The 24278-nt window shown below is 43.7% G+C and overlaps 1 protein-coding gene across 3 annotated transcripts; it reads right to left on the bottom strand.

The window, feature by feature from the left end:
* Positions 1-477: 477 nt before the first annotated feature.
* On the bottom strand, positions 478-23910 carry zfyve26 (zinc finger, FYVE domain containing 26). 3 transcript variants are annotated; one of them, XM_053232379.1, is made up of 42 exons: positions 23827-23907; positions 23028-23112; positions 22654-22911; positions 22415-22490; positions 22243-22326; positions 21301-21757; positions 20815-20939; positions 20211-20375; positions 19411-19493; positions 18873-19006; positions 18158-18325; positions 17297-17809; positions 16563-16730; positions 15963-16114; positions 15566-15809; positions 15203-15466; positions 14266-14385; positions 13909-14079; positions 13316-13552; positions 13095-13200; positions 11758-12611; positions 10665-10861; positions 10299-10403; positions 10033-10155; positions 9739-9906; positions 9172-9421; positions 8908-9000; positions 8454-8635; positions 8154-8287; positions 7976-8004; positions 7609-7745; positions 7040-7260; positions 6775-6922; positions 6414-6623; positions 5705-5920; positions 4983-5180; positions 4472-4689; positions 4170-4332; positions 3861-3920; positions 3521-3703; positions 3147-3197; positions 478-3019 (listed from the first exon to the last, which is right to left on the bottom strand). In XM_053232379.1, exons 3-42 carry the CDS (start codon positions 22842-22844, stop codon positions 2813-2815), a joined length of 7605 nt encoding a protein of 2534 aa, XP_053088354.1. In that variant the 5' UTR covers positions 22845-22911; positions 23028-23112; positions 23827-23907; the 3' UTR covers positions 478-2812. The 3 variants fall into 3 exon arrangements, with proteins under 3 accessions (XP_053088354.1, XP_053088356.1, XP_053088355.1); XM_053232381.1 differs by having other exon boundaries at positions 7609-7742; XM_053232380.1 differs by lacking the exon at positions 23028-23112 and having other exon boundaries at positions 23827-23910.
* Between the last annotated feature and the right edge of the window lie 368 nt (positions 23911-24278).

Raw genomic sequence — 24278 nt, 5'->3', positions numbered from 1 at the left:
ATGGATAAATACTGATAGCATTGATGAGATTTCTGCTCAATAATGACACTGTGTCACTTGTGCATTCCCCAAAATCAAACTGACTTGAGAAAAAAAGTTATTGCTTCATCATTTGGCAGGATTTAATTCCATTTACTATATGACTGTATTTACATGCATCAGCTGTATTTATTCTGTGCAAAGGACAGTGTAAACATTATCTGTTATTATCTGACATCAGTGTGTCCATAGAGCAAAAGCACACTATTTCCCTTTAAGTATTGAATTATCCAGTGAACCGAGTGATTAAAGTGATTAAAAGGCAAGCAGGTGAAAAGAAAGCAATGAAATCTAATTTAGTCTGGAAACTTGTCCTAGAAGACGTTCTCAATTACAGAATGGGTCAGACGTAAGAATGTCAAATCACACACACAGTCAACACAGAACAACACACACCCCAAATAAACTTGACAAACTCTCATCCAAAGACAATGCTAATCATTTTAGAGAGCTTTACACTCTGTATTGCTCATACAACAAATGATATGTTAAAATATTCTTTTAGCATTATAACATTTCACAAGTGCTTTAAACATCTGTGCTGTTCGCAGAATATTCCCTTATCGTTTCGTTTTATTTTTTATTACTAATGCTCTCGTTCTGAGGAAGCATACATCCCGCAGTTTGACCGCAGTAAATTCATGACATTCAGGTTTTCTATATTGGTTAAACAGCAGCATTGTAAAATGTTTCTCAAGGGAAATCATACTCATTTCTTGAAAGATTAAAATACTGATCAAACTGTGACGTGTCTGTGTAAACCCCAGGCCAGTGCGCGTGTCTTTGGGCGTGTCCCTGAAGTTTTAATATATAAAAATCTTCTTGGGATGCCTGTCAGGTTCAGTTTTGCTAGCCAAATGGAATATGACTTAAAATCCTTTGCCTGTGCGGTTAGCTCACATTAACTACCTGGACTGAATAAGACTTAAATCCCTTTCGGAAATCCTGTCAGATTATCACAAGTTAGCCTGTTAGCTAGAATATGACTTAAACTCCTGTCAGACGAGCTCATGTTAGCTTGCTAGCTAGAAAAGGACTTACTTACTATATAGAATATAATTTAAAATCCTGACATAATGTTGAGCTGTATGAATACAATTTAGAAATCCTGTGAGAAATCCTGTCAGATTAGTGCAGGTTAGCTTGCTAGCTAGAATATGACTTAAAATGCTACCAGAAACCCAGTCTTAATAACTCAGGCTTAATAATTCTCTCAGAAATCTTGTCAGACTAGCTACATGTTAGCTGGACAGAATATGACTTAAAAAGTCTGTCAGAAATCCTGTCAGGTTAGCTCATGTTATCCAACCGACTAGTAGATGACTTAAGGTACTATTAAAATCCCCTCGGTTAGCTCATGCTAGCTGGCTAGCTGCATCGAATATGATTTAAAAGATCTTTCTGCAATCTTGTACGATTAGCGCGTCTGCTTGCTAACCAGAATATTTCTTTAAACCGCACTCAGAAATCCTTTGCCCATGTTTGCTAGCCGACTAACGAAATCTATCCCAGTGTCTGAATCTAGCACCTTCCTCCATACCCTACCAATAACACTCTCTACACGATTTATAAAACTGCCAAACTCCCTAAATAGTGCACTTCATTGTAATTAAGGTGTGGTTTTAGACAGACAATGTGATAATACATGAAAGCTAAGACACACTTTGTGTAGACTGAATACAGAACCTACTAATCAAACAAATACAGTATAAGATGAAAAATTTGCGTGGTTTAATTCATATAAGCTCGAGACACAGCAAAGAAACAAAGCAGAATCGGTAAGGAACGATAAGGAAGCACCCTATTTATCTGAGGTAGGAAATTACGATGAGGCTAATACTGGATGCTGCCAAAAAGATTTTTGTTTAGTAACTGAACACTATTTATTGAGCCCAAACTCAGCCATTAAAGGAATACACAGCGTTTCCCTTACGCCAACTGTATACGATCAACCAAGACATTAGCTACCATTAGCTGACTTTAGCTTCTTTAGTGAGCTACGAGACTATTGTCGCTAACGAGTAATGGAAGCTTACAGGCGTTATAGAGTTGTTCAGTGCTTATGTGGATTTTCAGACTGTATAAACGTGGACAAAAACACATTGCAGTGCTAAAAAGAGTCGTAGCCACATCAGACTCTGTTACGATCTGTGGCCTAAGGTGTGTAAAACAAAAACAATTATGTAATAATACAGTTCACATTTATATGCTAATTCTATAATACTGACTTTTTTCAGGAAACCTTATGTACGGTTTTCTCTGAAGCAGATGTACGATGATTTACGTGTGCAGTTTGAAGAAGGTAAACTGGTAGCTATTAGCTTCTCTTAATTGTTAGCTATATTAGCCTCAAAGCTCCACTCTTGGCCTGATTGAGTGAATTTGTAGTAGGGGAAATTGTGTGTATTTTATTTTTGGCCGGACTGTTCATTTAAGAGCATGTCTATCTGTTTGAGAAAGGTGCAGTAAAATTGTGAGTGGTTTTTAATACGTAATTTGATGCCACAATTGTTCTGTACTGGCTTTTGTAAGTTATATTACCCTGTAGTAAGTAGTACTTTGCTCTTGTGTAGACATGTCCTTACGGCAAACAACTAGGGGTTAGTTATGGTTGCGACCCTAAAGTCACATGACCTGATCATGTGACACCATGGGGCATGTCAGTGATTCATTTCCAGCATCTCACAAACCCACAACTGCCCAAACAGAGCAGAGCTTTGAGCCCCAGTCGGTCTTTTGAAGCTACAGTCCATCAGAAATTAAGCCACCGATGCTACCTGTTGTTGCCGTGGCGTTTCCGTGACGCCGGCTCCTGGTGTTCAGAGAGCCACTGACGGCAGATCTCTTGCATGACGGAGTCGCTCGAGACCTCAGCGGCCTGGAGAACGTCCTGTACGAGCAAACACGCCTTCACAGGGTCCAGCTTCACCGCCAGGAGATACGCCGCTCTCAGCTTACTGCAAATCAGGTACGCTTTTATCTACACACACACACACACACACACACACACACACACATAGAAAAGAGTATTTGTATTAGATGGCATTATTAAAACAGTACTAACATTTTAAAAATGGAGAAAACCAAAGAAATGGAAGAAAGATTACTTTATTCTCTGTGGATTTGGACTCCAAAATCAGAGACTCCAACTCTTTGGCCTGAAAGAGAACAGATCAAACAGAAGCTTTCATTTAAGTCCATGACAATATATCGGAATGACTGTACATTGTTGATCTTCTGCTTTACTGATAAAAATAAATTAATGTGTGTGACCTATTTTTCGAAAGGTACAAATCAGAGAAAATAGGTTTATGCTGTTTATCATAAAACACCCCTAGTTTGAGGACATATTCTTATCTATTTCCAAGATCCTTTCCAGAACCATCAGTGTAGGTGGTACAGCACTGATCTATAATTATCTGCCCTACATCCATAATATTCCTTAGGACTTTATATGAAATGATTACGGATTTCTACTCACATCCGCAGGGTTTTTGTCTGAGGCAGAGACACAGCTGAGCACAATGGTGTCACAGTCGTGTTTGGTGGCGGTGCCCGACTCGCTCACACACTTCAGCAGCTGGCGAGCGGCCTGGTACTCACGCAGGCACACCAACCGCTGACCAACACGCATGTACACGGCCAGCGCGTCTAACTGAAAATCCTGAAAACACACAGAGTGGGAGAGAGAAAGAGAGGGACAGAGAGACAGCAAGAGTGTTTGATCAAATACAAGTCTCGGTATTGGACCGAAGCTTTTGGACTCGGCTTTATATCATATTATACAGTAGATGTGAATGATGTGAATCATATCGTCTTACTTGTATGACCCGATAAGCGATGCCGAACCCCTCCTCAATGTTTTTGCCCCCCAGCATCACCTATAGAGAGAGGGGACACACACAGACACACACACAGAGAAGCAGTGCATGAACTTGTCAGCAAACAAAACATCGATCCCGTGCACACAAGCACACCAACAACAGACCAGCAACACATATTAGTGCATTTTATGAAAACAATATCGAAATTATTGTTTTAATACGAAAACTATAACCAAATCAACCTTCCGCTTGTTCCATACAAACAGAATTTTTCTGAATAAGAAATAATTATTGCGGGCAGCTCACCCTGCAGGCCACTTCCACCTTCATGGAACTTCCTCCAAAAAGAGTGGGCGGGGCACTGTTGCCTGTAGGGGTGGGGCTTGTGGCGGCTCTAGAGGAGGAGGAGCTTTCACATCGATGCAGGAAACGTGTCACTTCCAGCTGCAGCATGATAGTGTTCATGTGTCTAACGGAAATAGAACACAACAGTCCCTGTTAGTTGTTGTGTAACCAAACGTGAATAAATTAAAGACGCTGAAGATAAATAATCATTATCAAGGAATTCCCGATTTTGCCGATTCCCTAATCCACATGAGGTGTCTGACCTGGAGACGTCATTGGAGCTCATTCTTTTCCTGAAGGTGGAAGATGATGATGATGATGAAGAAGAGAAGGTTTTGCGGCGGTTCTGTTGTTCTTGTAGGAAGGCCCTCAGGTGCTCTTTGGCGCGGACCAGCCAGCGCTGCTGCTCGCCCAGCTGCACGTAAGAGTGAGCGCCGTGTGTGAAGAAGCGGATACACGTCATAGCCGCTCGCACATGGTCCTGAACACACGCACACACACACACACACACACACATTTACAAAATGATATATTTATTAATACTATTTTCATTAGAAATGTAAAATTATATATATATATATATATATATATATATATATATATATATATATATATATATATATATATATATATATATATATATTTGTTTTTTTGTCTTTTACATTACTGGCATTACAATCAATTTGGAACGTAAGCTGCATTCGACTAAAACTCTTTACTCGTTCGACTTTCAACAAGGAAAGTTCCACTTCAATCTAAATGTGTGTTCAGTACCATCATGAACTGCTGTAGTTGGTACAGGGTGTGGTAATGACCCTTGCGCTGGAGCATCTGGCACGCTGGTATCAGGTATCGCCCCCAGCTCTCCAGCGTAGCGTCCTGAGTCTCCAGAAGCCCCTGCAGGACGCCCAATCGGCCTCGTTCCAAACACGGCTGGAGTACGCCCTCCAGAAACACCTCTTCTGAACACTCCTGCAGAACATTGAGACAACCAGACACTCGGTCTCCATTCAAAAGTCATCCAAGAAAATGCTAATGGTTGTTAATGTGTTCTTATTAACTACTGTTACGCTCAATAATCTGCAGAGAAACATAATAAACAAGTTCTAAATAGCAAACTAGGGCACCATGTAGGTGTGGAATGTCAAAATAGTGCAGTACAACAAGTAAGTACTATTTAGCAAAGGGTGTTAGTTAGCTGGCTAAGCATTTAACAACATTTAACATACAAAAAGTATGCACCTGAGATAGCGTACTTTTAGTAAGGAATGATTTGATTTGGGACGCAACCATAAAAAGACTGAAACATCTCTCCATAACCTTTTAATTCACACAGTGACCCCAGTATTCTGACCTGCTGGTGTTAACATTCAGGGTTATTTAAGAACAAATTCAAAATAATACACAAACCCCAATACTGTCTCAGGATGGCACAGGACTTACATTTACACAGTGAACAAGACAGTATTTTAGATGCTGTGTATTGTGGGTTTAACCTTGCTGAGCAGATATGTGAGCGCGTCCTTCAGGCAATCGTGACGCAAGTAGAAGGAGATGAGGCTCAGGTGTGTGCCGTAGCTCATCAGATAGTACACACACTCCTGATGGTGTCCACAGCGCTGCACCCGGCTCTCCGTCCGGTCCACCGGTGCCGTATCGCGCAGAGCCTCCTCCAGCTCAGTCAGGGACGCCAGGATATCGTCATCTACCGCCTGTACCAAAAATAAACACACACACAAACAAACAGCATACACTGCAATATTAGAATATAGTATATTTCTTCACACTGAATGGTTACAGATGTTAATCAGACAAACACAACCTGGATAAACCTAATTTATTTAATCAGAATTTTAAGGAAAGAAGTTATCACTGAAGGTGATACAACCAGTTAACTTTTAAGGGGGCAATTACTTTTTCTCATTAAAAATAAAAAACAAATTAATAAAAAATATTATGCATTTACTTTCTCCAGTATTGCATTTGTGTGACAAAAAATAACGTAACAATAAGGGAAATCAGGAAGGGATGAATTTTTTTTCTACTCTGCGTTCCGTTTAACCCGTTAATCACGTTCTATAACATTAGAGAACAAATCCGTATATGATGACTGAATGTTTAAAATGCACCATGTCACCAGGCATGTGAATATCTCGAGCTCTAAGGCAGACTCGGATGTCTGAGCTGAGCTGTGTCTGTCCTCACCGTGCTCGGCGTGAGTCGGATGGTAGACTCCAGGTGCTGGACGATCTCCTGCAGCAGTCGTGACCCCAGGTTCAGCTGGTTTCTGTCCACTGGAGCTTTCAGGCAGCGGGCGAACTTCTCCCGGGCTGCGCTCAGAAATCCGGCTTTCAGGAGCGCCATGCCCCACGCGTGCCACACGCCGCTCGGGTCCAGACCGCTTTTAGTGGACACCTGAGATAGGGACAGAGGTGAGAACAAAAACTTAAACCCTGTAGGGGTGTAGCCATTGAGGACCAGAGTTTGACACATGTGATCTAGTTATATGTAAACTCCAAAAATTTGGAATCTTAAAAGCCTTTAGAAGTGAAGTAAACCTTCTCACCTCCACAGCCAGCTGATAATACTCAGCCTCGAGCAGCTGGTTCCTCAGACGCATCACTGCCGTCGTTTCCAAAATGTCGTCCAGAGACGGGATGTACTTATAGTTAGCACTGACCAGGATCTTCAGCACGTCCACCTTACTGATGTAGCTGTCGTGATCAAACATAGTGATGAAGCAGGGAACATAGCAACACATCAATGTATCCGTGAGAACTGTGGGATGTATGAGTGTGCGTGTGACTGTGTGACTGTGTGTGTTCTCTGACCTGTCACACAGAGCCAGATCCTGGCTGCGTCCAGCTCTAACAAACATCAGCTTAGCGCTGAACATGAGCTGCTGCATGACGTCGGTCAGGAGACGAGCATCCACCTCAGGATTGGTCAGTTTGCATGAGATCGAGCGGCAGTGACCAATCAGCTGGTGACCGCAGGCAGCGTGGTCACTGTGAAGGGTGAGGATGGACACACACAGGGACGCGCTGGGTGCCTGACAGAGAGAGAGAGAGACACACACATACACACAGAGCAGCGTGACTTTGGGATCAGATTTTATACAACAAAAAGCTTCCTTAGCACTGACAGACAGATAAAAAAAGAAAGAGAGACAAAGAGAAAGACAAAGAGAAAGTCAGGTAAATAGACATACAGACAGATAGACAGAGAGAACGTACTTCAGTCAGACAGGCAGATTAGTAGAAAGTGCATTATGACAGCAGCTATACAGAACATGGAGTATAATTATGAGATACAGGTGCAGAGTAAAAGGAAGGAACCACTCGGCAGACAGTCAGACAGACAGACAGACAGACACAGACAGATGGAGGTAAACATGGACCTGTTCGTAGTAGAATTCGCTGAGTAGCTGCTGGTTCTCCTCTGCATTGGGACTGAGTCTGTACTGCCTCTGAGGAACCTCAGGGAGACTGAGGACGCCGTCTAGCGTTCCCTCAGCCGACACCGGACTGCCTGCTACTGGAGACCAAGCATGTTCACCGATTACCAACTTACAGGGCAGCATTTAAAATAGCCAGTGCTCATTTTGTTGATCAGAACTAAGACAATTTTTCTCTTTTTTATGAGAAAAACAAAATAACAATAATTTACTCTTGTAGTCAAAATGACATTTTCCTCAATGAAAAAGAGGGAGATGAACATGTTAGAAACAGTCAGTATGGTGAAACATTTTGGACTGAATGTGATACCTTCTGCCTGCTCCAGCTCTTCATCCGAACTGCAAAAAGACAGTGTGAGAAAGTGTGTGAGAAAGCATGTGCAGAATATCACGTAGCACCATGCACCTTTCCCATTGTACAGCCACTTTTAGGGCTAACTTGTGTATACGTATAGAGGTGTGTGTGTGTTTGTGTGGTGTGTGCTTACGCTGTGTGGAAGAAGCTGTAGCACTGGTCACACACTCTCACAGGCTCCTCACACCCCTCCACCACCATCTTCCTGCTGGAGCAGGCGTGACACACCAAGCGGCCACAACGCCTGCAGTGATGCCGCCGGTTAAACTGACAGAGAGACAAAGACAATAGCAAGTTTAATAGCTATAGTTAACCGTATTAAAGCGTAACATGTGACTTCAACCTGTCACTCCTGAGACACATTTTTGTGGCACACATAATCTGGTGAAATAAAAATACATTAAAATAAAAAACTCTTCTCTCTAGGCCTCACCATGGTGAATCTCTCTCTCTGACAGACCATGCAGATGTGCCTTTGGTGGTCAGGAATCCAGTCTTTACGCTCCGGCGTTTTCTCTGGAGGGGTAAACATGGATGAGGGGCGGGGCTTCTTCCCACCCGAACCTCTGTCTTGGTCATGGGCGGAGCTAGATGGAGTATGCATGGGAGTGCCGCCTACACAGAGGACCAATAGCAAAGCTTAGGTTTCAATGACGACACATTTCAGGATTAAATTTCATTTTGGGTTTAATCTGTCTTATGGTGGGCCGGTTCTTGGATCACCTTGGCAACAGACCACTCCCCTTGGTGATAATAGTTAATACCTGATCACCACAATGGTCATTTTGTGAAATGAGTAACACTTAAGAGGCTTTGTAACTGGAGTTACATGCCATGACTTCTTATTTAGTAGCTCATAAATAAATGCAGATGCAGAAAGAGCAGACCTGCCGAAGGAGGCGGCGTGCGGCTGGGAGAAGACAGTGCACTTTCCTGAACGGGACACTGCAGCAGCGCGTCCTGCAAGCTGATCACCGAGTCTAAAAACACAAACAGGAAATAAATTAATAAATTAATTGAGACCATGTTTTCTTTCACAGTAATGACAGAACAGTCTCTATGTCTCGATAACTGCATCATTTGGGACAATGGAACATATTTATGGTTTATCAGAGTATTGTACATCATGTCTGGAAAGTTTTTGCCCTCACCACTGCGTGTCCACTCTCGGGGGGCGTAGGGGAACTCCAGGGCTTTCTTTGCGTACTCAGCCAGCAGTGTGTCGATGTCCAGGTTGGTGATTCCTGCTTCCTGAGCCGGTAAAAGGTTCCGAAGGGTCGAGACAGCAACTGACACCCAGTCCACCTTCAGGTTCATCAACAGCTGCTCCAGCATGAGCAGAGGATCTGCCAGCAGCTGGAAGTAGTCCTGCCGAGAAGCTTCCGGAAGAGTCAGCAACACCTGGGGAAGCCAAGTTACGAAATACAATAATAAATTCCGCTTTATTCAACTAGCGTGCTAAAACTAACTGGACTTTCTTGCTAGGAGGTGTGGCCTCTGTGCTTGTCCCAGTAAAGGAGGCGTGGCCTCCCAGTCCTCAAAGCTAACACTATTTTTGTTAAAGCTGAAATTGTTTGCAAAACACTGAATCCAACTCTATCATATTGAAACAACACTGAAGTCTCATATCAAGTCTCATGACATTATATTTTCTCAAACAGAAAGACACACACACTCCTGGTTAGTACCAAACATCATGTGTAAACATGCACACACACCTTAGAGCCCAGGTGCAGGGCGTGTATGTGGCGTCTCCGTGCTGGCGTCATCCGGCTCTGAAAGTGCAGCGTGAGGTAATCGGACAGGAAGTGGCAGGCGGCCAATCCGGGCCTCTGATCTAGCGCACGTTCGCTAACCTCCAGCGAATCAGAGAGGCTCTCAAGGAGCTAGTGCCAGGGAAAGAGGGAGTAAGTACATTACAGGTTTTTAAGAATAATTCAGCCTATAAGTAATGTTCTGCCTCAGATGTTTCTGTCAGAACATTTATGCAGCGTTTGCGCACACTCTCGTACCTGGAAGGCGTCCTCGGTTCGGCCGTTCTCCAGCAGATGGAGCAGGTGTTCAGTCTGGAGCTGCAGTTTAGATTGCTCTGATACGGGATACAGCTGCACCCACTGAGCACACAAATCAAACTCCTGGTAACACACACACACACACACACACACACCAAATTAATCAGCATAATGAGCACAGGCCATCTCACTTGAGCACAGAGGTTAAATGTCTGCAAATGATCACAATTTATTTAACCTAATTTATGAAGTATTGTCAGACTGACCCGTGTCTGCAGCAAAAAGGAGAACATGGACTCGGGGTTTCTGCTCGACTCCTCCTTCAACTCCTGCCACGTCTGCCATTCCACTGGAGGCTGTAGGCTCAGCATCTACACAATACATACACACACACACCAGTTCAGGAATTTAGGGGCGCATCTCTCATGTCGAATGCAACAATCCACACAGATGCAAGTCCCTCTTCAGTGTTCTGTACAAAGCCCACTCCCAAAACACACACACACACACACATTTTACTAAGAATCTGGTGAGTGACTATATGTAAATACAGTGAGTAAATATATGCCACATATAGGTCCCGTGAGCATAGTATTAGCCACACAGACAGACACACACACACACACACACACCCTTCTGTACATGTCGAGTTCATGTTTTTTCTGCCGCAGCTGCGGAGTGAGCATGTGATCTGGGCTCGAGTCACTGAGGCAGAACTGCAGCATCTCCAGGCAGCTGTGAAGAGGCCATCGCTCCAAACCCTGCAGCACCACACGGGCTCGCAGCTCCCAGTCCTTCACCCGGAACAGCTGCTCTGTACCACACTCTCCTGCGCACGAGAAAAGAGATTTGAAAACACACATTAACACTTATACAGAATTATAGCCATGTGTTATACATCACTCTTATGTCTTATGCACTGTATAATTAACTCTCATATCTCAAATTTAACCCAAATGTATTACAAATATCAGAAATAACAGAACACCACTAACTACCTCACATCAGCCTCCACAGGACATCTGCCCTGAATGTTTCCCTCTGAATTTGCATCTGGATACATCATCAGTTGGTTAAAAAAAACCCTCGAAATTTGTAAATTTTATCTTTAGTTCAACACAAATTTTTTAAAAATTCAATTCAGTTTTATTTGTATAGCACTCTTTAACAATCAAGTGAGATCCTGTGGCTTTACTTTCCACTACAGTGTGAATCCATAGCACTTCAGGAGGCTTTTGCATAGCGAGGTGATAACTACACCTGTCGGGTTCACACAGCGTTTTCTCCACAGCACGTCCAATATGTTCGAGTACAAAAAATCTGAATTTTTATGAACACGTTTTGCTTTTAGTCACCTAACGTAAGTCTGTCTAAAAAGTGTTTCCTTAACTGTTTACCTAAATGACTCATGTTGTGTGATAGATGTAAAGGGCACTGAATAATTGTGTGTCATTTATTTACAATAACTGTCTAATTAAATACAAAGTGCATGACTGTTAACCACTTACATGTGAATAACTGCAATAGAAACTTTTGAAAGTCGTTCTTTTTCTGTGATTGAATCTCATATGGAGCTCTATAAGGCACATAATGGGTAAAAGCCTTATTTTCCTTATTTTATTAGTTATGTAATATGTTCAACTCCACTTGAAATGCCATTTCGAATTCATTAATTCCAACACTGTCCTGAATGTTCAGTGTGAATGAATAGATATAAGCTCATACCCTCCAGGGTGGTGCAGGCGAGCAGTCTGTCCTGTAGCGCCCCCTTCTGGCTGCAGTTTTGTGCGTAGAGCTCCAGCAGCCTCAGAGCTCGGTTCAGGTCTCTGGCGCTCAGAGCCTGCTGGAAAGCTTCAGCCACCGTCACCTGACCCGTTCCATCCTGAGACCCGGAGAAGAGCACGGCCACTGTGCCTGACTTCCTGCTCAGAGCTGCTCCAACGCCATCCTCGGCTTCCGGAGACAATCCCAGTACGGGCGCCGCCATGTCCACTAGGAAGGTCTTGAGGATAGGGAAGGCCGTGAGCAAAGCTTCGGCCTCTTTGGAGATCTGCTCCAAGTCCAGCGGAGCTTCTTTACGTGCAGTGCTTCGAAAATACGAAGGCAGTCCAGGCCACGCAGAGGAGGCCACACGGGCGATCTCCACCCGACTCACGCCGAGCAACGCCAGGACAGCGACAAGCGCAGAGCGAGATTTCAGGAACGACAGAGCAGAGGGTGTGAGGAGGAAAGAAGATGCAGAGGATGACGCTGATGAAGATGAAGATGAGGATAAAGACGAAGACGGAGAAGGAGGAGAGGTGGAGAGATTTGGAGAGACGCTGGTTTCGACCGATGCCTCAGATTCCGAGCTGGGTTCAGAGACCGTGGGCGGTTCAGAAAGGTCAAAGGTGAGAGTTCGCTCCTGAGCGTGCTGATGAAGGAGAGAGGCAATGCTAGATGGGCAGAAAGCTCCTCCATCGGCTCCTGCACCCTTCAGGGAGGGAGGGAACCAGAGAGGGAGCGGTTCACAGCAGCGCTGCACTATGACCTGCTGGACGTTTACATGCAGACCCTCCTGACGCAGCAGAGACAGTAACCTAAAACACACACACACACACACACACACACACACACACATACACACATACACACATACACACTCCATGGAAGTAAGACTCATAATGATCTTTACCAATTTTAAAGAACTTTTTCTTTAAGAGAATAAAATAAATTAACAAATTTGAAAATTTAAAATGAATATAAAAACCAAAAGAAAACAGAAAAAATTAATATTAGAAAATAGAAAACAGAAAATTATTTATCTATGCAAGGTAATTTTATTCTGAATAATTTTATTTTTTAGTGTTGTTTAATTTTTTTTTACATTTTAGTGTGTTTATTAGCTAAATGATTATCACATCTGTTTAGTTTTGTTTATTCATTGTCATTAATACTTACTAAATGTTATTCATTTCCTTTTTAATTTTTTTTAATAATTCATTTTTTAAATAAATAATACCTTTTTCTGTTTTGCAGCCTGCTGCAAAGTAAATAAAAGAAATCAGATGTCTATGTTGTACCTGTCGGGTGTGACCTGTCTGTCGAAGAGCAGGTGTGAGAGGAGCTGATGAGGCGACTGCAGCAGCACAAGCAGAGGATTCCCCAATTTCACTGCCGAACTCTGATCTGAACACACACGCAGTGCACATGCGGCAGGTGAATATGATGTTGTCATCTTATGAAGGAGTTTCCTCACTCGGTTTTTAATGAAAAATCCTATGATTTTACCAAACGAACTCACCTTCAGAGCCCAGGCTGCGCACCAGCACTGACGCCAGCATGTTGATATAATCCAGGAAGCTGCGCATGTAATCTGGCCTACAGGTGACACTGTCCAGCTCGAAAGGGCACAGCTGGTCCAGTGAGCGCAGCAGCTGTTTCATAGCAGAGCGGACAGGGTGCGAGTCGAGCTCGGACTGCTTCAGGCCTGTCTGCTCCAGCAGAGACGCCAGGACAGAGCTGGCTGACTGACTCTCACCTACAGCAGACAATCACAGAGTGAATACTAGCAGACAATAAATTGCACATCATTCTTACCTAAATAATCTCTCTAGATTGACAGAGGTTTAGTTTTGTTTTAGTCTAATTTAGTGTTTGTCCCGTTAGTGGTGCTGCAGTGCAGTGCTGTATTGGTCCCTGATCTGAGATTAAATGGTTAAATTCTGATCTTAATCTATCTCTCCGGCCGGGAAAATATTTGTCTCTAATTATATCATTATGAAAAAGTCATTATATAGCAATGTTTACTGCAACACTGCTAACTGCATTCTTAGCAGAAGGTACAAAAAAAAAAAAAAACATCATTAATTTATTAAATAAATGTTGAGCTCTTACCGGCCATGTCAACAGCGGAGGTCAGGGTCTGCAGCGTGACCTCGAGGCGCTGGATGAGCGTTAGCCGGGTGGCGATAGCCTCCTCCGTGAGAGATGAGTGACTACAGAGGAGGACTTCTTGAGCACTGCATCCCAACGGAGGCATGACTCCACCCTCGTCTCTGTTAGAGTCTTTTTACAGAGAAAGAGAGAGAAATTGATATACAGTATAACTGCATTAGTACACCTCTCTGTGTTATCATCCCATTTATGAGCACATTTCTCAGGTTCTCAGATCTCAAGCCTGAATCCATTGTTGTTCACAGATGTATGATTTAACAACACAAAAGGAGTAACACTGTATGAATGCATGTGTACCTGATTTGGGTGGCCCTTTGCTGGTAGTTGTTCTGTTGAGTATTTTACTGATCTGCTGCAGTACAGAAGGAAAACCCCGAATGCCTTCAGAATGACGAATGTCTAGGTCCAATGTGATGCCTGCAGGTGAAAACAGAGATAATATACAAGTCTACGGCTTGAAAGAGGCATGAAGGAGGTGTGGCCTTTGTGCCTCAAAGTCTTAGTAAAGGAGGTGTGGCCCCTGTGCCTCTGACTAAAGGAGGTGTGGCCTTTGTGCCTCAAAGTCTTAGTAAAGGAGGTGTGGCCCCTGTGCCTCTGACTAAAGGAGGTGTGGCCTTTGTGCCTCGAAGTCTTAGTAAAGGAGGTGTGGCCCCTGTGCCTCTGACTAAAGGAGGTGTGGCCTTTGTGCCTCGAAGTCTTAGTAAAGGAGGTGTGGCCCCTGTGCCTCTCAGTAAAGGAGGTGTGGCCTTTGTGCCTCGAAGTCTTAGTAAAGGAGGTGTGGCCCCTGTGCCTCTGACTAAAGGAGGTGTGGCCTTTGTGCCTCGAAGTCTTAGTAAAGGAGGTGTGGCCCCTGTGCCTCTCACTAAAGGAGGTGTGGCCTTTGTGCCTCGAAGTCTTAGTAAAGGAGGTGTGGCCCCTGTGCCTCTCACTAAAGGAGGTGTGGCCTTTGTGCCTCGAAGTCTTAGTAAAGGAGGTGTGGCCCCTGTGCCTCTCACTAAAGGAGGTGTGGCCTCTGTGCCTCTCACTAAAGGAGGTGTGGCCTCTGTGCCTCTCACTAAAGGAAGTGTGGCCTCTGTGCCTCTTAGTAATGAGCTTTTCAGTTTCAGTAAAGGAGGCGTGGCCTCTGTGGCCTCCCACTTTTCGGAGCTAACACTTTTTCCTTCCTCGGTAACCCAAAGATATCTCGGCTTTCTTCCTGTACCTCATACTCAAACACACACACACACACACTCACCTCGACTCTCCAGCAAGGTGTGCAGTCTCCGCTCAGCCGTCTCCAGAAGCTGCCGTGAACTCTTCCACAACTGGCACTGGCAGCAGGCCAGGTCAAAAGCGGCCATGCCAGCCGGACTCAGCTCCTCCAGCAGGGGGCGCAGGGGGTCTGAGGGATCAGAGAGAGGGTGAGAGAGCCAGAAGTTCTCCTCCAGACAGGCCAGAGGGCGAGAGGGAGCGCTCAGGAGGCGATCAGCCACGTCTGAGATGGAGTAGAACGCCATGCCTGAAGGAGAGAGCTAGCGTGTTAGAGGCATGAAGGGTCAAATCATACACCAAATGTCCGATTCTGATTCTGAGCCCTATTATTACGGCGCATGTACACCTGCTGCAGCTGCATTGCCGATGCTCTGCAGAGTGGATCTGCTGCTGCTGCCCAGGCGGCTCCGTCCCGGTCCCGTCACCCCGACTGACCCCAGACTCTCTGTGGAGGACGATAATGAAGAAAGGGACTGGCTCTCGATCTTCTGCTCAACCTGAGCAAGTTCAGACAGAACCTCATGGTACCGCTCCATGAAGAGAAGCTCCCCACAGCATGGTGCATTCTCCAACCCGAACATCAGCATCACCTACAAAAACACACACAAACACACACACACACACGATCTAGGTATTGCAAAAAAAAAAGTTTACTTCCTATACATATACATACTTTACTTCCTATACATACATTTACTTCCTTCTACATAGTGTTGCTGTGTAGAGAATAGTGTATAGGTAACCTGATGAGCCTCCACGTAGTTTCCTCTGCGTATGCAGGAGATCAGGAGAGACTCAGGTGGGGAGAGCATGGAGGGAACGAGCCAGCTGTGAGGTCCTCCACACACACACACTTCACTCTCCACACACACTGGCACGGTGCCACCACTGCCATCTGGAAAACACAGAAAACACACTCTGAGATAAATTCAGTATTTTTAACTGCTGTTATATGAATTATAATAGAAATCTGGAAAAAAGTTTTCCAAAAAAATTACATAGGAAAAAAAAAGTAGCATCCTTAAATATCCTATACAACCAATTACTGCACAGTCCCACAATTAAAGTGCTTTCTTTTTACCTGCAGTCCATTAAATGATGCCTTAAACATGTTTTACTCATTTAAAATGTTTTACACATTTTTTAAATAACTAGACACTAACTGAAAAGAGGAAATCCACAGTTAAAAAACGTAAACTAAACTAGTCATGTAAAAAATTAAACATATAAAAACAACCTATCATTTCAAACTTGAACCACACTGGGTTACAGTAAAGAGGTAGGATTACGACACGCTGTTGTTTAGGAGTTAAGCTTCTGAATCATGTGTCTGTGACTCCAACCTGAAGTGCTGGTGCTGATCTCTCCGCTCTGTCGTTCGGAGGTCATGCGTCGCTCAGGGCGATGGCGATGGGAACGCTTCTTCTTCCTGACACCGGAAACACCGCTGCTGCTGCTACGCCTCTGAGAAAGAGCCGAGTTCGTGCCTGAGGAGGGCAGAGCCGGACCACCTACACACACGCACCACACACGCATTTAACACCAATTGAAATTTCTTACCCATAATGTAAGTGAGGCCAAATCCTAAATGGTTTTCTATTCACTATATTTGGGCATATCACTGCATTATATAGGGCATAACATAACTCTTGTCAACTTGTCAGTTGTAGTAAAGGAGGTGTGGTCCTTGTGCATCTCAGTCATACTGAAGGAGGTGTGGCCTACACGCTTTTCAGTCTTATCAAAGGAGGCGTGGCCTACGTGCTTTTCAGTCTTAGTGAAAGAGGCATGGCCTCAGTATCAGTGGCCTTTTTGTTTTTATGTCCCAGGGAATTACATTTTATTACACTGAAACAGCACTAAACAGTATTATATTTGGTCTTTGATTTAAATTGATGTTTTATGCATCAGATTGTTGTTCATGTATCAAATTGAGCATCATGTGATTGTGGTCTGGACAACCCTCGTACTGTATAAATACAATAACAATATTAAAACCTCTAAAATAAATAGGAGAAGACCATAATGCATGTATTATCTGCAATATCCAAAATCTAAATAATTTTACATGACTCACCGCTTACGTTTCCCTGATTGGTGGTGACGATCTGCAGCCTCCACTGCGCTTCGGCCGTGTGTTTGGAGAGCCTCTGTAACCGAGCGCTGAACGTCTCCACCGTAACTGAGCAGCCCAGACTCTCGGCCAGCTCCGCCTCGGCCTCCAGTGCCCTCCCAAGTGCACACATTCCCTCCAGTCCCTCTCTGAGGAGCCGCAGGACTCCCTCCATCACGCCAGTGTCCAGCAGGAAGCCACGGCAGCCCGACGTCATCTGAGCAGACTTAACACTCGCAGAACACTCGTCCTTCTCTTCTCGCGCTTCTCTTTCACTGTTCTCTTCTTTGAGCTTCTCTTCAACGCTGCTGCTCCGTTTCATCTCCGTGTTGGAATGATTCGGCTCGGCAAAGTCAGAGTAGGACAAGAAAAGTAGTGAAAAGATGTTCTCCAGGAGCTCCAGGCGAAACATTGTAGGAACTGCTTCCAAGTAGAGCTGACACTCCGAGAGGTAATGCTGAAACAGGGACGAGGGACCTGGTGGGAGAAGGTATCATCTCATGTATAAGTGTCGCCATGGTAATGCAGATTTCTGCTAGTGTGTCTAGAGGATGTACAGCGTAACACTACTGTAACTGCTAGAGTAACATGCCTACCGTGAATATGCTACAAAATGGGCATATTATATTTGCAAAAATTATAAGTTGGCTATAAAATTCATACACAAAGTGTGCCTTATACTTAGAAAATACGGTAAATTCATTTTTAGTACATTCTATGCTAAGTTCAGTAGTGTTTCATTGTACATCTCTCATATCTTCACTACCCAAAACATCTTTCTATTAAATTTGCATATTCTTCACTTATCACTATTTAAGTACACACCTTCAGCCTGTTCCTTCTGTGGTACCTGCGCCGAACCGAAGGCCGAGAAGTTGACACGTGTGTTCACACACACAGCATAGACGGCGTATTTCATGGCACAGAAGCCCCTGAACATGGTGATGTTGCGCTGGACGCAGCTGCTCTGAGTGTCTCCAGCCAAAGAGTCTCCTTAAAAACAGTAAAAAGTATAAAGCGGAGTCAGGTGTTCCTGTGTGCTGTTTGAATTCTGGATTCTGATTGGAAAAAAGGTGTCAATGAATTTTCTATAACAACAGTACAGTAGTGAGACATGATTTCAACAGTAAACGTATTGAAAACATGTTTACGCATCGATATTTTGCTAGGACATGCTTATTTAGCATTTATGGAAGGAGTCTCCAGTGTCAGCGCTTTGTAACAGTTAGAGGTAAAGCTGTAACTTTAAGTTTTCCAGCATCCTCGGGACAGAGGAGTTTACAAGACAAGCTGTGTTTATTTGGGGGTTTTTCAACCTCGAAGTTGCTTATTTTCCTATAACAGCATGACACTGAGTGTTTTATTCTTGTTATACCACAGCAATTACAATGATTACAAATTTGTATTTGCATACTGCAGCTTTCTCTGTCATACCAGTAGTGGGCATGTATGCGTGCATGTGTGTATGTGTGTGACAGTGTGTGTGACAGTGTGTACAGGTGTGTGTGTGTGTGTGTGTGTGTGTGTGTGTGTGTGTTACCTGCGGCCTGCAGCAGCTCCAGCACTCTGTGCTCTTCATACTTGGCCAGAGGAATGAGTGAGTGCAGCACATAGAGAGCAGAGTGATGATCCAGATTGTGCAGTTGAGACAGCAAGGCCTCATGGGAGATCTCGCTGTTCAAAAATGTAAATCTTTGCTCAAATACTCTTTTAGACATTTTTATAGAGTGAGAATTTGTATTTTTAAAGGATGTAAAAAAAAAAAAAAATTCCTAAATGCGGAAATCTGAATTTGAATGTTATTTTGACTGGGAATCTCCCCTACATTCTGTGCTTGATTAATTTTCCTACGAGTCGCCCACACGCACGTTGTGGTTAAGTGAATGAATTTGATGAATTAATGCTGTTTAGAAATGTATTATATGTTTATGTATGTATATGTACATATATGTTTGTGTTGAACTTCAATGGTGTATCTCCAAGCCTGAAATTCAGTTTCAGATCAATCAGTCAAAATGCTAAGAGTTTAAGGTGCATGTTTGTTTGTGTGTGTGTGTGTGTGTGTTTGTGGTATTCACAGGTTGTTTTTGGCACACCACTCCAACACCCTTAACTGAGAGGAGAGGACGTTTGCAAACTCGCTGAGGACAGTGTCTTTGGCCTACACACACACACACACACACACACACACACACACACACACACACACACACACACACACACATATGAGTACACACAGTGGGCAAAGTGACAAAAACACTATACTAGATACATGGTCAGGTTTTTTTTCTTTTCAGATAGACAGATTTCATTTAAACCAAGGTAAAACATTTAAGGTGGAACACTTGCAGTGGTGGCTCAGTGGTTAGAGCTCTAGACTACTGATCAAAGCTATGAGTTTAAATCCCAGCAACACCAAGCTGTCACTCTTGGGTCCTTGAGCAAGCCCTCAACTACTCAGCTCAAGTGTAAGTCACTTTGAATAAAAGCATCTGCTAAACATATAAATGTAGATAAAAGTACATTTTGGCAGTCCACCTTAAATTTACACAGGCTACAATTGTGAGTACAGAAATTTCTAAAAATATTGATTGTAGTATTTCACCACAACACCTTAAAAAAGATAAAGCATGTTATCTGCTTCCTGCTTTACACGCCCTCACTGAATTCCTCTCACAATTCCAAAGGCAGAAGGTTAAAATCAGAAAAATTGTTCTTTATAGTGCGGACAAAAGTCTCACACAGGTCTGGCTCAGCATTTGAATACATGACACAGAGCATCAGAAGAGGTTAACTGCTTTATAGTATCATGTTGTACACCTTTCTGGAAGCATCTGCATTCAGGTTTTCCACCATTTTAAGGTGTTTATTTCCTGACCTGTTGTTGGTGCAGAATCCTGAGGAGCCCCTGGGCGGAGTCAAGGCTCTGGCAGTGTTTCCATCCCAGCAAAAGAAGTAGGCGGGACAGCGGCTGAAACTCCGCCCCAAGCAACGCTTCCAGTTTAGAAAACTCCTCCTTCTTTATGAGGTCAAGCCCTGTGACCTACCAGCAAAATCAGGAAAGAAGACAGACGGGTGTCTTAATAACAAAAACTGTAAACTTGGGGTAAAAAATTAACACATAATGTCATTTTTATTTATAAAACTTCCCAATTTACAGAATGTTAGGCACCTCACGAAGCCGAGAATAATTTTTAATACTGCATATTGTGCAGTGGCTGTTTGGAGTGTGTTTAGTAAAACACTCAAAAGGGAGAGTGGACGAGAGAGAAGAGAGAAGGGGCGAGTAGACGAGGGACAAAGGAGAGTGGACAAGGAAGAGTAGAAGAGGAAGAGTGTACAAGGGAAAGTGGACAAGTGGAAGAGGGAGAGTCGGCGAGTGGACAAGGGAGAGTGGATGAGGAAGAGTGGATGAGGAAGAGTGGACGAGGGAGAGTGGACGAGGGAGAGTGGACGAGTGGACGAGCGGTAAGGACTCTTACCAGAACTTGCTCCAGAAAGTGCTTTCCACTGCTCAAACACTCAAAGTAGATGGCTTTCCAAGCTGCATGCCGGTCACCATTACAACACAGGCCAAGCATGAGCCTCTCTGCTTCAGGTAAGTCCACTGAGACACACACACACACACACACACACACACATACACACATTTAGTATTAGATATTACATCAGCACATTGCGTTGTCACGTGCACGTTTTGAGATGCTAGCACAAAGATGACGATCATGTGTAATGGCCACACGTGACCTCAGGAGTGAGTGTGTGTGTGTGTGTGTGTGTGTGTGTGTGTATGTGGAGATAATATAACAAAATGACCATAGACTCTCACTTCCCCAAAAGCTAGACAAATTAAAGAACTAAAAAACTGAAGAGGGAAACATCAGTTGTGTCGTGCCTAATCGAGCCAGCACTGCACGCACGTGTGTGTGTATGTGGAGATAATGTGTGTTAGCCCCTGTCCCTCTCACCCTGTGTGTGTGTTGCGTCTTGGAGCAGCCTGTCCCTGCTAAGCCGCAGAGTTGTGGCACAGTAGCCCATCAGAAGTGTGTGACTCTGAGGTCGGAGCAGGCATCCCAACACCCTCTCCTCACTTAGAGGCCCCTCCCTTGCCCTCCATAGTCCCGCCCACAGCTGCTCCAGCTCCGCCACTGCACACGGAGCAAGAGCCAGAGCACCGCACACCTCCTCGGCCCATCCCTCACTCCTCTTGCCCTCCTTCTGCTCCATGAGGTCCAGGAGATGCTGGAGAAAGACGGTGGATGCGTTTGTGTGTTTCAGGAAGCGGAGCAGGGCGTGGGTCAGACGCGGGCTGCGCTCAGAGAGGAGGGAGCGGATGGAGGCGAGAGCAGCGTCACTCAGAGGAGGAACGGAGGGCGAGTCCTTCCGCTCGACACGCTCGGACTCCAGGAAGGCCTGATGCAGCTCCTAAGGGAGAGAGAAACTAAAAAATGTTAAAAGCTACAGTGGAATTAATCCTAGATTTCAGTGAACGAGGTGTGGTTTCTATGTCTGTCATGCTAAATGAAGGAGGTGTGGCTTATAAGCCTGTCATGCTCAACAAAAGAGTCATGATTTCTGTGCCTATCAGTTCTGGAGACGGAGGCGTGGCCTCTGTGCGTGTCAATCTGACTGAGGGAGGCGTGTCCTTTGTGAGTAACTCCTAGTAATGGAGGTGTGGCCTCTGTACCTGTCAGTCTCACTGAAGGAGTGCAAAACTAAACAAGCAAAGTAAGCTGGGTGGTCTAAGGGGCAACAGTTTAAATCTGACTTTTTCTTTTAACATATCTATCAAAGTAAAACAAGTGCTGTAGAGTCCAACTGTCGAATTTAGGGGATTTTATAACATGTATTTGTAATGAACGGCTGTCTGTTACAGTTATGATGAGTGTTATGGGAAGTGGGAGGTTCACCTTTAGTACAGAATGAGGCACTTCCTCTCCGAGCTCCTCTAAAATCAGCAGGAAGGCCAGTTCTCTCCGGACTGAGAGAGACACCTGCAGGACAGGAGGGAGACACGATACGGATTATCCGATGTCCAGAAACTCATCTGAAATGTTTTTTTTATTTTAAAGTGTATGTCACCTTGTCTTTTGAGTGTTTCTCCAGCACCTGCAGCCAGAACCAAGCGAGTCTGTGAGGACTTCCCACTGTCTCCCACCTACAAAACCACACGGTGAAGGTGAAGTCCAAAGCCACGCCCACAAACCACCTCCACATGCTGCCTAAGCTAGAATGCCTGAATGCTAATGCATGTGAAATTGCAAGTTAACAGAGACCAGGGTTTTATTACAGCTGTGAGAATGTGAGGAGACACTACTCACGCAAGTTGATACGGTTGTGCGATAAGTGCGGAGATGATGTCGTCAGGACGCTGCGGCACGTTTCCGGCAGCCTGACTGAGCTGTCGGACACAAGCGGCGGCCAGTTCCCACTCGCCATGCTGTAAACACTGAGTGAAAAAGACAAACAGGTCCTGCACGGAGCTCTCGTCTTCACGGCCGAACGGATGCATGATGGCACTCTTTCCCAGGTGTGTGTCAGTGTTTAGCGTGTTTGTCCAGATGATGACAGCTGCTCATCTACAGTAGACACAAAACATGTGTATAACGGAGGTCAATACGCTTCACAAGGCACTTCTCATCCAATGATATTAAAAATGTTGTTTCTAAACCCTTTCCAGTGTCCCCCAACCGACCTTGCTTCTGTTGAAACTACAAAAGCTTAGTAAGTCTTTGGACTTAAAGCAGGTGGAACAGAGCAGCACTGTTCTGAGCTCATTTCTGGGCCAGAAAAAAAAATGAAACACAGAACCAAACAGTGAAGAAAACTAGCCATACACATTGAATAGTAATAATGTAAATCAGAGTTTCTCAGAGCAATCTTTAAAATTATATGATTAGTACAGATCTAGTAACATTTTGAAAAATTACAGATCACACCTTTAAACTACACAGTACTCTAGACTATTTTTAAACATTTTTAAACAAATATAGATTTACCTGAATAGATGTCATGGTAAGATCTGAGATTAATGACTATTAATTAGCCAGAGAAAGTAAGTAAATAAGAAGACAAATAAAGGAACAACCCTAGAGAGAGCAACTTTAAACAGATTCAGTGATGAAATGCTTTGGGGTATAAAGGAGTATGTTTCTGTGATAAAGCATGACAGGTGAGCACTCACACCTCACATTTAGCCTACAAAGTAACAGAAACAGAAACGTCTCGAAATAAACCTGCCTGAATTAACACTAATAAATATAAATATTACACTTTTGTCCTTTACTGTAATCTTACTGTCTTGTATCGTCATAGTACAACATTATACAACTGTCTATAATGCAACATCCAATGTTTTACTTATAAAACTGCTAACAAATCAGAATTTAATCAGAATTTGAATAGCTCCAGGTGAGAAGTAATGGCCCTGGAGGATGTTTATCGTTTCAGAGTTTTATACATAATCACATAATCCTGTAAAAAACAGCACTTACGGTTTGTTTTTGTCCTGAAGTGGGCATATGTCGGCGCACACACAGCCTAACTACCTACACCGCCCTGTTAACTCCGCCGCCATGACAGTTGTGTCACGTGACCTTATCAGCTGATTTAGGAAGTGCCTTCTGAGTTGCCAGATGTGACTCCTTTATCAGAAGTTGTAGTTTTATTTTATTTTATTTTTAATGAAAGCTGCACTACATTTTTACATTTTGACAGAAAACATACAAACCTAAAAATGTTATTGTATTTTTCATTACACACATAACGTTTCGTCAATTACATATTAAACTTAATAATGGCATGAAAATAATTAAATAAATGTGCTTATTTATTATCCCACTTTATTATTTTATATGCAAATATATTTGCTTCACCTATTATTCTAATTCTAATATCTTTTGTTGTAAAGTTTTTTCATTTTGTAGATTGTATATAAAATGTAATG

Source organism: Pangasianodon hypophthalmus, chromosome 3 (genome assembly GCF_027358585.1).
Source record: "Pangasianodon hypophthalmus isolate fPanHyp1 chromosome 3, fPanHyp1.pri, whole genome shotgun sequence".
NCBI classification, from domain to species: Eukaryota; Metazoa; Chordata; class Actinopteri; order Siluriformes; family Pangasiidae; genus Pangasianodon; species Pangasianodon hypophthalmus.
The sequence above is the reverse complement of the archived record's forward strand: the minus strand, read 5'-3'. Positions and strand labels throughout refer to the sequence as shown.

What these genes read in the sequence shown, in the direction of transcription:
- zfyve26 (XM_053232380.1), bottom strand. Translation starts at nt 22,844, where the DNA reads ATGCATCCGTTCGGCCGTGAAGACGAGAGCTCCGTGCAGGACCTGTTT. An exon ending in ACAGAAGGAACAGGCTGAAG is followed by an intron (nt 17,810 to 18,157) that starts GTGTGTACTTAA and finishes TTCTCCCACCAG; the next exon opens with GTCCCTCGTCCCTGTTTCAG. An exon ending in CAAAGGGCCACCCAAATCAG is followed by an intron (nt 14,080 to 14,265) that starts GTACACATGCAT and finishes CTCTGTAAAAAG; the next exon opens with ACTCTAACAGAGACGAGGGT.